At 38.6% G+C, this 12509-nt stretch overlaps 1 protein-coding gene across 1 annotated transcript in view; it reads right to left on the bottom strand.

Annotated features, from left to right (window-relative positions):
• MUC6 (mucin 6, oligomeric mucus/gel-forming) overlaps positions 1-12224 on the bottom strand; it is a 78885-nt gene extending 66661 nt beyond the window's left edge. The window contains exons 1-6 of the mRNA XM_089653508.1: positions 12176-12224; positions 10251-10301; positions 5242-5283; positions 2842-2892; positions 842-1079; positions 250-376 (exon numbers count right to left, since the gene is read on the bottom strand). Coding sequence (XP_089509634.1) covers positions 250-376; positions 842-1079; positions 2842-2892; positions 5242-5283; positions 10251-10301; positions 12176-12224 — 558 coding nt within the window. The remainder of the gene's footprint in view (positions 1-249; positions 377-841; positions 1080-2841; positions 2893-5241; positions 5284-10250; positions 10302-12175) is intronic.
• Positions 12225-12509: the final 285 nt, after the last annotated feature.

Raw genomic sequence — 12509 nt, 5'->3', positions numbered from 1 at the left:
AAGGCAGTAGCTGGAACAGAGGAGAGGTCGAAAACATGGGCCATCCCACAGTTAAGTATAATACTTCTTCTTTAGTGGGGGACTTTTACCTGCTTTCTTTTAGAACCTGAAAGGGTTCCTTTGGGCTACATTATAAAAACCCTTGGTATTGACAACTTGCTATAGGAGACATCTCCTGTAATGTTGATTCCTACGATGGTCAGATTTTTTGACAAATATTGAATAATATCCTTGGTTACCCCAACTTACCATGAGATTGCTGTCATTACTCCATGTCACAATCAGCTCAAATTCCTTTTGTTTAGCAAATAGCTTAGTTATAGCCCCAGTTTTGACAATTTCAATTCCACTTGTCATATAAGGTAGACTTATTTTCCTAGCAAAAAAAGAAAAAAAAATATAAGAATTATAAAAATAAGTAACTATGGGAAACAAATTGACTGTATTATGTTTTGATGAAGTTACTATGAAATTAAACATCATCTAAATTCAACAGTCTTGCTTCAAGTGGTAAAGGGTTGATGCCTGTGTCTTTGCTAGGGAGACACCCAGTTTCTATTTGTCTTGATGAGCATTGTCGCCATGACTGAAAGTAAAGGGAAACATAGGATCTTGATTTGTCACCAGATCAAAAACACATGGGAAATCTTTGGAGGGGGACACTTATTCTGGTGACAACTATCTGATTTTACTTGCTTTACAGCAACTGGGAAGAGAAGGAAAATCTCGCCAGTGTGACACATGCAGCGAAAAATGTGACCTGTTGATGTTTTACCTATTTAATTTGCTAGAAAATATAAAAAAATGTTTGGTTTTAGAAATTAGTAAAATTTAGGCTTACTTTCCCTTGATTTTGATTGTGTTTCCATTTATGACCACGTTGATGGCTCCAACCTGTATCATAATCCTGGTAACAGAAGTTCCACTGGATCTCTGCACTTGGACATTAAACTCTGGAGAGTTAGTGTTGCAGACAGTGGCGAAGACATAGTTGCAAGACCCAGTGAACTCATAGAGATCGTTGTCAAATGTGAAGAAGTGGTTTTTGCCCCAGGTGGAGCAAGTTCCTTTGCTGGAGCCTAGAAAAAGATAAAACACCTTTTGAAATAAAATAAAGAAATTTATCATAAGCGATTAAATGGTTTGTTTTTTTACTTTGTTGGTGAATATTTTTGTGCTAGATTTGTTCCCAATTGTCCTTGTGGTCTACTTTTATTCTTTAAGCTAATCCTGTTTTAGGGAGTTACAGGTAAATCCATTTTAGGACATCTACAATGGAGCCAATTTTTAACTCATCTACTTCCACTTCAACTAAACTATACTTTCTATTGTGTCAGCTGAGGGCTTCCCCTCTTCCTTCATTGCTAAGTAATAGACCAACTTCCATCCATGCCAGTACTACCTAATCCTCATCTTAGGACCCAATACCTCTAATCCAACTTTAAAGTGGAACTGCACTGTATCTGACCATCACAAACCATAAATGCTATTTAATTCATTGTTAATATTCAAAGCAAACTCCCCCATCTATCTATCCATGTCTCCATGCTTTATTTTGCTGATAAATAATTTTGGAAAACACCCCCTGGCATTTCTGGCCGTGGCCATCTTGGGTAAGGGCAGATGATTCAAGTAGCATTTACTTCCTAGAATCCATTTTCCCTTATCTCAGGCATTGGCTGAGCTGGGAACCCTCCCCCCCCCCTCCTGAAGACTCCTGGAATGTATGACATAATTTTCCGAGGCATGGAAACCAAGAAGTAACTGAAGAAATCCAAAAAAAGGTCAAAGCAAGCAGATGTTGTATACTCTCCTATCTATTTACTAATGCTAGCAGCATAAGGAATAAAAATATTAGTCAATGCTGACTGAGAGAGTGAAGTTCCACTGTATCTATGCTAATAAAATGATCCCTGTTATTTTTGTATTGTTCTACTGGCCACATTTTGCTGACATTCTCATTGTTAACTATGTCCCTGCATACAAAATACAACGAAAAAGGGTAATCTGTATTCTGGAGGATGAACATATCACATTTCTCCAAAAGTATTTTTACGTTTATAAAAGTTGGGGTTTTATGGATTCTTAGAATTTGTGGGGGGCTTATTTACTGTTTATTTATAGCTCTCTGTTTGTGTGCTTTGTATAACATTAATCCACTCAGTATGGTTGAGGTAGTGTTAATTTTTTTTAATTAATTAGTTTTCTATTGTATGGCTCATTGTTAAGGGCACAGAGACCCATACAGCAGTCAAAAGTGTTTTTTTATGCTTCCAGAGCAGTGTAGGGCTGTGTACAGGCAGCCTATGCTAGTCAATGGAGACACAGTGACTTTACAGACTCACCTACACATTCGAGTTTGAATGGATGGGTGCAAAGCCCTGAACACACACAGTGTGCTTTCTCTATTGACTAATATAGGCTGCCTGCATGAAGCTCCACGCTGCTCTGGAAACATAAACAAATGGCTCTTGCATGCTGTTTGGGTCTATGGTCCTATGTGAATGAGCCCTTAGCCTTTTAATAATTTAGGGTTAGGGTTGAGAATGAGATCATCATGCATGAGAAGTTTTTTTCCCCCTCAAAATAAGAGGTCACCTTAAAGGATTCAAGGGGGCCTTAATAAAATTTACCTTACAGTTAGCTGCTAGGCTACAAATCACCACAGTTAATGCAATATACAAACAGCAATAGAATTTAAACAGAGGTTCTACTCTTTCTCTACTCTATCCAAAAAAAGAAAAAAACTTTTGGATGAAGGTGGATTTTAACAGGGCAAATAAAGAAATAAAATAAGTAAAGTGGCTAGGTTTTTTGGTAGAAGGTAAAAAAAACACTCACAGGTTGAATAGTTAGCAGGGCCTACTCCAAGACCACCAATGAAATAGTCATCTGTAAAAAGGAAAAAGTCAAAGTAAATTGTTCTGTAGATCTTTATATAAGCAAAGGCTTAGCACACCTAAAACTGAAAAAATATTTCAGTTGAGCGAAAGTGGTAGAAATGAATAGAATAATAATTTCATAAAAACACACATTAACTTGGTGTACTCCAATGGTGAGGGGGTCTCGATTACTGATTTTGACCTAAAGAAAGATGCAACAACAGTGTGGGAGAGATAGTGAGGCTGGTTTACTAAGAGAGTTAAGTCATGTGATAAGCAAATTGCTATTCACGTTGAATATCCAATCATGTGCAGTTGAAATAAGTGGGAATTTCGGTTTCACATGACTGGATAACTGAGATTAATATTTATACAATTTATTTAGTAAATCAGCCAAATTACCTTGGGAACCTAGGAACTACATTGTATTTATAAGTACAATATATGAAGGAAATCTTGAAATTACTTAAAAGAACTCTTTTGATAATGCATCAGATTGCCCCTTAACATACTATGAGCAGATACAAGTTTGGGCTCCTTTAACCCAGTTTTCCACAATTTTCTGGGCCCCAACAAGCCCCTGGGTTCCTGGAGAAGCCCAGGTGTATATATTGTTCTCCTGCTCGTAGTGCTCAAAAAGACCATGTCTGATTAGACAACAGTGACTAGGCATGTGAGCTGTATCCTGGGAACTGGTCCTCCTACCTTATTCCAGACATGATGGCCGCCTGGTTTGAGCACAAGAACACATAGCTTCCTTCTAAGCTCAGTCAGTATATAGAGCACTGTACCTGCTGTTTACAGAGTACTAAACCTAATGGCCCTGTGTATGCAGCCATTGGCCTATGTATCCAGAATAGACACTCTACCTGTGACTTCTATGTGGAACATGTCCTAGGATCCAAGCACCTGCTCACCTGAACTGCCAGAAACTTCCTACCTCCTCAAAAGCGTTGTTGTCCCAAAGGAAAAACAGGTATTCATTTGTACCTACTGCTTATGTGTATCTACTGAGAGTGCTGCCACCTATTGCCACCCAAACTGCTTCTAGTGGTTCTTGTTTTTGTAACAGTCACATTACTGGTTGTTCACTGTTATCTACTCTATGCATAGCTTTTTGTTCTTTCACCCTGTTTGTACAGTTATTTCTTTTTGCATTTATTCAGTAAACGCCAACTTTAAAGTGCCCTCTGTCTAATCAGTCAGCTGATCACAAATCCTGTTATGCAGCAATAGATTAAGCCATTAAAAAGATGTCCATGCAAGAAATGAATCCTTGCTCTCTTGCAGAGCTAAAATTCATGAAGAAATTCCAGCATTCAAAACATCTAGTAGGATCAGATGCCTAGTTCCCCACTGCACTTTGGTTCCTTCTGCCAACCCCCAATGTCACTACAGGGCACAGTAGTGATGTAGGAGCTGGCAGAAAAAAATATACTGGATGGAACCGATGTTAAAAATTCTTCTGCAAGCTTAGGTCGTTAATGAAAGTGAAGATCAGCGGCACGTACAGCAGGACAGGTATGAACTTTTTTTTTAACAGAGACATCTTTTTTTTAGTTGTTTAAACTTATAACAGAGTCACTTTGACAATAACCTGCTCTCCATTTTAAAATGTTTTAAGTGAAAAATGTTTTAAGCTAAAGTGCTGCCAGACAAAATGCCTATTTCCTCTATTACCCAAAGAAGCGTCTTCTGTGTCTTCTCTGAGTTAGTCCACACTGATTTAGTCCCACTTTGATACTGAAGTCTAGTCTATCAGTCTAATCTATCTAGGCCATCAAGCAAAGGAATGCAAGCCTTCATAACAAAGTGAAACTAAGTCAGAGAGGATCACAGGAGATGATTTTCTGTCTAAAAGGGTAATATTAGGCATTGTGTGATTTCTGCTGTTTCACAGAGCATTATTTTTAAATGTTTTAATTAAGTAAGGTTCAAAAAAGGAAACCCATGCTGCTTTATAATTAGGAATAATATGAGGGACAATATGGTGGCTTAGCCATTAACACTTTTGCCTTGTAGCACTCTCACAATCTGCATGGAGTCTGAAGCAGAGGAAGAAACCAAAGGAAACTAATGCATGCAAAAGGAGAAGATACAAAGGATATGCGGGTAGGCCCCTTTCTAAATTGATTCTAGTATGTGTGTAAGCATGTAAGTAACTTTAGATTGTTGTTAGCATGTAACTTTAGATTGTTGTTAGCTCCTTGGGGGCAGGGCCTAATGTACATGGACAGTATGTAAAATAATGTGTAAATGTTTTCCCCTATATAAATACCTGTAATAAATAATCATATATAATGTACCTATCACAACACTAAAGGTTGCATTTTAGAGGACAATCTAAACATATACTTACTGCCAGCGGAATCATAATCTGCTTCTGCCGGATCACTGGTATCTATAGAAAACATAAAAATAAGAGAAAGACAAATAAATGGTAAATTTTACTAACTGTTGTTGTATGTGTAAAAAGAGACCCACGCTATCCAAAAAAGCATTTTGGCTAGAGATATTAGGCAGTAGAGTAGTGCAGTCAAATCAACATTGCCAGAAACCAGGTAGGCCATGTTCTCCCATCTGGCCAATGCCATATGAAATTATGACTTGCCTCCTAACAGGAAGGCATATGAAGGAAGGGATCCAACCTCCACCATTCACCAGTATAAATACATAGTTTATAAACAGTGCCTTCTGTAGAAAAAGGACTACAGATCAAGACTCTCACCATTGGGCAGCGGAATCAAATATCGTTGAAATGCTGTAAAAACATAAACAGTATTTTATTAGCAGGTGTGCGTTTCAACATAAGCAAAACTGCCAGACATCAATTTTTGTGACTAATAGCAAGAAGTATAAAACTAAGATATCACATAATATTTTCACAGTAGTAACAGAAATACTGCTGCCTCTAAAAATGCAGTTTTGATGTAACACATTATAAGATGCTATAACTAATTGAACGTTTTGTGAAAAAAAAAGACAGCACCAGAGCCTGATCATTTGAACTGTTTACATGACAATGGCAGCTCTCCTCCAGTCACAGAACCTTCTCTGCTGCACTAAGCAGAGAAAACTCTGTGGGGCAATGGAGGCTCCACATTGTGGCCTTCATTTTAGGACTGGGTCTTAAAATGTGGGCCTTGATGTGGGCTTGTGCTGTAGGACAATATGGAGAGTGGATAGTGTTATCTTCTCTTCGCTATAAATGTCCCCTATGTATGGTATGTTTTAAAAACACCATTTGGTCCTATTTATAATGCTGAACTCCAGACTACAACACAAAAATACTCCTGCAGGGGGGACCCTGTATGGGTTAAATGCTTGTTGTTTCTATGGGAACCAAATAATGAGTAATACTTTCTTTATTCTCTGCATCCATGTAACCGGTCCAGCACTGCCTCCCCTCTAAGCTGCTCATAGCCACGATTACACGGCTCTTTCACAGGGTTAACAGTCCTACATTGCAGGGGACTGCAGGGTTAACAGTCCTACATTGTATGTGATGGCACTGAGGTACCACCCACAGTCTGGAGCTTTGGGGAGAAGAGAACTGCACTGAAGCCTGCTGAATTGGAAATTTAATATGCAATACAGTTTCTTCCACTTCCTCCTACAAAGTGCAAAGGGACCCCACTGTGAGGGTATTTTTGTGTCTCTGCCCGGACTTGAGTTTCAAGCAACGTATGACCTTGCTGTGGCCATACCACTGTTTATGAAAAATAAATACCCTACATTTTAAAAGCACAGCAATGTGATTTTAAAGTTGTGCTTAGCATGCTGCCAACTTTGGAATTCTAAAGCTAATAGAAAGTTTTTAATAAACGGAGAGTGTTCCAAAAAAAAAAAAAGCTGGGAGGAGAGCCCAGAATGTGATCTGTCAAAATCACATGGGCAACAATCCTCCAGTCACAGAGCTCTCTCTGCAGCTTTAGTCCTCATGCACACATGGCGTTTTGATAATGCTGGTAACGTTAGCTGTGTAAAGTCTTGTTAAAAACTTGTCCAAAAACACCAGTTTGTGGTGTTTTACAGTGTTTTGCTGCATTTTTCAGTGTTTGTCAGTATTAGAGTGTTTTTACCACTAAAAAACCCCTCCAGAAACCCACTAGTCCTGGGTTTTTTTCTAGCCAAAAAATGCCCCAGCCATAAAACATTGATTACAGTCTATGTATGCATGCAGTGGTGTATTTAGGTTTTGTGCTGGCAACACAAAATTGGACGCCCCCCCTCCCCGGCGGAGAAAGCCTGACACTGGCCAACACCAGATCCCTCACCCCCGCGGAGAGAGCTCGACAGTGACCAACAACACCCTTGCGCCACCCCCCCCACCCAAGAGAGCATTCCACTGACACCCCCCCCCGGTGACAGAGAGAAAGACACTCAACTTCACAGCTCTGGCCATCCCCAGGAATAACAGTCGGGCTTAAGCAGCCCACAGCCTCTCTCGGATCTCACCTGGTCCCCATTCCACATATGTTCCTTCTTCCAGGAGGCAGTACTGCCCCCCTAAAAAATGCTGCCCTAGGCAAATGCCTTGTGGTAATTTTGCCCCTGTGTGCATGGACACATAGGATAACTTGCTGGGGTGTTTACTAGCTGATGTAAAAAATGTCAAAAGCCAAAAACAGCAGCTGTAAAAATGTCCAGTGTGCATGAGGACTTAAGCAGGAGAAAACTGCATACTACTGCAGGCTCCACACTAAGGCCCATGGTGTGCATAGCCCTGCAGAGTAAAATGAACAGCGAATACTGATATCTGCTCTTCATTATAAATGCCCCAATTGTGTTACCAATAAGTACAGTTTGCTCCCAATGTTTGCTAAGTTGCCATTAAAATAAGCATGATAACCACCACGTGGCTGCAGTGAACAATCCAAACAATTTTTCAACATTAAAAGAAAGAAATTTATTTGACTTACATAGCCTATTGTTTGGACTTAACCCTGGGGGAAAAATAATGATGTTTAATTAGTCTGATAATATGCCAAACAGCAAATAATATTGATTGTTTGGGATAGTTATTAGGAGGTGGATTTCACATTTAATTTTTATTATACAGCATGCAACTAGCAAATGTGTTCTTGGAGTCAGTGGAGGTCTCTGGTTGTGTAATGATTGTGGTTATTTTGTGCATGTGGAATATATAATGTAAGATAGTTAAAGTGGAACTGTGTTGCATCTGAGAACCACAAACCAAAAAAGCTAAATATTTCATTTGTAATATTTAAATCATACTCTTCTATCTCCTTGCTTTATTTTGCTGAGAAATAATTTTTAAAAGCATCCCCTGGCATGTCTGGCTGTAGCCATCTTGAGTAAGGGCAGATGATTCATGTAGCAGTTACTTCCTGGAATCCATCTGGCCCTTACCTTAGGCTGAGCTGAAAACCCTCTACTCCCTTCCTGAAGACTCCTGGGATCTATGACATCATTTGCCTAGGCATGGAAACCAGGAAGTAAATGAAATGCCAAAAAAAGGTTAAAGCAAGTTCATAAGATATATGTTCATATCTATTTACTAATGCTAGCTGCATAAGGATTAGAAATAGCCAATGTTGATTGAGAGAGTGCAGTTTTGCTTTAAATTCTGTTTTGTGCATATGTTACAGAAAAAAAAAATGTTTATTATAGTAATTGGTGGGCAGGCATGGGAAAGGATAGGCAGATCTCTGACATGGACTTGACATGACATAGAATAAAACAGTAAAATGAAGCAGCACTGCTTTAACCAGGAAATCGTAAACAAGATAACCAATGGTGGCCTCAAGATGCTCACAATATCCCTGTAACACGTCTCTTCACAACCGGGGTTCTTTCAGAGATTACTCCACTGACACCAATGATCTTTTCAGCTATATGTATGGGAAGCATTCTTCCCACTGACCACCAATATAATAATTTATAAAGTGTTTGTACACATCTATGACCTAGGAGCAACCTGTCTACCAAACACTGGACTTTTGTGAAGTGATGGAGACTTAGCTTATGCTGGAATTGGTATAAGCTGACCATACATGTAATGATTCTCCTAAAATCAACTTGGATGGATGAATCTCTTACTGCTGGCTATTGTTTTCTGATAGTTGTCACCTGCATCTGTCAAAATACCTGAAAAGTGATCACAGCTGATTGTCTGCAGTCACTGTTCGTCCAACATTGCTCCTTTCATTTCTCAGTCAGTTTTTCAATTCAGGTTATGTTTTTAGGACCACCCATGGATAGAATTTTAGCTGAGTAACACAAATTGTCCAAAATCCAAGCCATGTATGGCCAATTGTAATATATTGCCAGCTCTTAATAGGTTTGCTGAAGATCAGCCTGGCTTTCATTCTTTCACCTAGTAATACAGTTGACAATATTGTTTAATGACTGCACAAATACACACTTCTTACACAAGATTTATCCTTGAGATAACTTTATCTAAGCTGCGTTTGTACAAAACCCAATAAAAGTAAGCAACATAAGCATCACTTATGGAAGATTGGCCATGTATAGGGTTACTAGAGAGACATTACTTTTTACAACTATTAAAAGAACTAATAAATGACAAGAGTGATCTGTGACACACCCAACAATTTTCTTTTGCATTGGAGACTTACTGACTGATCACCTGTTTTACTTTTATTTAGCAGCGAAGTTAGGGAGAACATTCTATTTTTTTTCAGTCCTGTGTTATTTGTTTTAATGATCTTTATTTACAACCATGTAAATGAAATTCTTAGTTCTTATAGGCTGTCATTGATGAAAATAAAGATAGTCAATGCAAATAATGATCTTTGTTAATTAAGAGAAAGGGCAGAGAGAACTGTCTGTCTATGGCTACCCTAAGGAATCTCTTTCTACTGAGTGACTGAATCACTTGTTGGTAATCATATTACACCATACGACCAAAGGTTTGTGGGCACATGACCACCACACCTGTAAAAGATTTTTGGAAATCCCCTTCCAAATCTGTAGGCAATAATATGACGTTGCCCTCCTCTTTTCCGCTATAAGTGCCTCCAATCTTTTGATAAGGCTTTCTTCAAGATTTTGGGGTACGTCTGTGGGAATTTGCAGCCAATAAGACAAAAGAGCATTTTAAAGATCAGGTAGTGATGATGGACGAAAGACCTATAGCTCATCTCCAAGGAGTTCAGTAGAATGGGGTCAGGGCTCTGTACGGGATGTCAACTGGCTAATATAGGTGTAATAGTCAGGTGTCCAAAACATTTTGGCCATGTAGCGTGTCAGCAGATTGAAAACAATGTACTGTTAGTCATTGGGTAAATAATTAATTAACAAGAAATTAAAACTGTCCAGGAAATGTAGTCCTTTGAAGCAGTCTCAATGCCAATATTCTTTCTATAATAAAATGAAACTTACCTGCTTTTAGATGATTGCTTGAAGCACCTGCAGCTAACTCATGAATTGCAGCTGGTGGAAGAAGGGAAAAAGTATGTTTTAACTACAATTCATGAAACATATTTAATATCAGAGCTTCAGGATAAGATGATCTAGAAGTAAAACCATGTGTGGAGAATTCTATGATAGTCAGTATATTAAAGCTGGACTCTGGGAATGAGAAAAAATCCATCCTTGCAATAGGGACCATTAAATACATGTTCAGTCTAGCAGTGCAGGGATAAGATGTTTTACTTACCCTATTCTTGGCTCTGGTAGGCTTCCTAAAAACTGAGCAACCGGCCCCCCTCAGTGTCCTCTCTATGCAGCTTAGGGCAATGGTTGCATGCTCACTTACTCATGTATTGGAGGGTTAATAGCCCTACACTGTGCATGATGATGCTGAGGGGCCACCCACAGCCTGCAGCATGAGGACAGTGCTGTGGTAAGGTAAGTAAAACACTTTATACATGCACCTCTAGACTAAGCAAGCATTAAACCCCTGCAGTTTGTGGAGGCCCAATGCAAAGGTAGATTTTGACCAATTCCCAGAGTTTAACTTTACATTTTTAGAAGATTGATAATTAGCTTATTTAAAGTGTATGTCTGGCCAAAAAGAACATATTCATACTTGCAATAAATGCACACTTCCCATGCTTTGTCTCCTTACAAATTCTGTAAGTATAGAAAAGTAGCTGTTGATCCTTACAGATATCCATTTGGTTTTTTAAATGCCTTTATTGAGCTGAAATGCTGCCTCTGATGCAATGAATTCCAAAGTAATGTTGTTAACCCTTGCTGGATTATAGAACACATCCCCCCTCTCCGCATCTACATAACATATAGGGAAATGGTTCTGTAGTGCAACAGAGGAGAACACAGGCAGAGGTGACAACAGTGCTTTGGGTTTCAGTGCAACAAAGGCACAGTGTTGTCAGGTCACTACAGGAAATTAAGAACTAACTGGCTTTCTGACAGCATCATGAATTTTTCTGCACTTCTACTTTTATGCAACAGTTGTAACATGGGGAATTGTGCATGTATTGCAGAGATGTACTGAATATGATTTATTAGGTTTTTTTTTATTTTTGCTTTGACTTACCATTTAGTAGAAAAATATATCTAATGTAAAATTTCCTTTCAGAGGTAGACTGAAATCACATTGATTGGTAGGTAATTGCACACTATGGGGGGGATTTAATAAAGGTAAAAAGTCATTTTGCATGAGAGTTTTCCCTTAGTATAGTAAATAAGGAAAAGCTAGGCTAGCTTGCATCATCCAATCCTGTGCAAGCAAAAGTACTGTTTACTTTTCTATTTTCCTTGCAGGTGATTGGGTATTCTTTGCCAATGAATTTTCACTGTATCAAACTCAGGGAAAATTTCCTTGCAAAGTGAAAATTTCCTTGCAAACTGAACAGTTTATTTTCCTTTAGTAAATCAACCCCAAGTTCTCTTTTTCATATTTGTCTTGGACTGTTGTATGTCACCCTGTTGGTGAATATTACTTTGGACTACATATAGAAAATATATAATCTGCATCTATGTTATTGAAAAAATATTTAAACCACAATCCCATTATCCAAAATGTTCCAAAAGTGACAAAAAATACATTTCCATTATTTTACTGATTACTTGACAATGAAAAATGTATATGAATAGAAATGAGGAGATATTAGTATTGCAAATCCTTCCATTATTTTATTAATAACCCAGTGTGGTGTGAATCCAGGTCTGCAAGAAGGAAAGTGATGGCAGCATGGTGTAGGATGTAGGTTATGGTGTGAATGTAATGTATGTTCTGCTCATCCAATAAAATGGTGAACCATTGCTTTGTGTGTAGTGATGTCCTATTGTGTTTGTTGGGTTGTGTGACTTGTCTTCATGTTCCAAAATTTACAACATACCTGTGCTGCTCAGCAAGATGCTGAGGCATAGAAGTAAGGAGAGGTTCATTGCAGGATCCCTGTAGCTTCCCTTCTATCTTTGGCTCTTTCTTCCAGTTCCCGATTATACCCTTTTGTATGGCAGTCCTGCTGCTGCCCGGGTTTTGGTAAAACAGGTCACGCCAACCTCAAATGTTATATATAGTTTTGTGGCACCTCCCTCCCCAGAATTTGTTACGTTAACCTAACAGGATATGCTCCTTATCAGTCTTCATCCTTAAGAAAAATTGCCAACTGCAATGGTAAATGCATTAACTGATTATCTCAATTCCTTTAGCAGCACCAGGATGCATTA

This window comes from Staurois parvus, unplaced genomic scaffold (genome assembly GCF_062004578.1).
Source record: "Staurois parvus isolate SC_StPar_1 unplaced genomic scaffold, SC_StPar_1.0 ptg000715l, whole genome shotgun sequence".
In the NCBI taxonomy this organism is placed as follows: domain Eukaryota; kingdom Metazoa; phylum Chordata; class Amphibia; order Anura; family Ranidae; genus Staurois; species Staurois parvus.
Note: the sequence above shows the minus strand (reverse complement) of the source record. Positions and strands in the feature narration are given on the sequence as shown.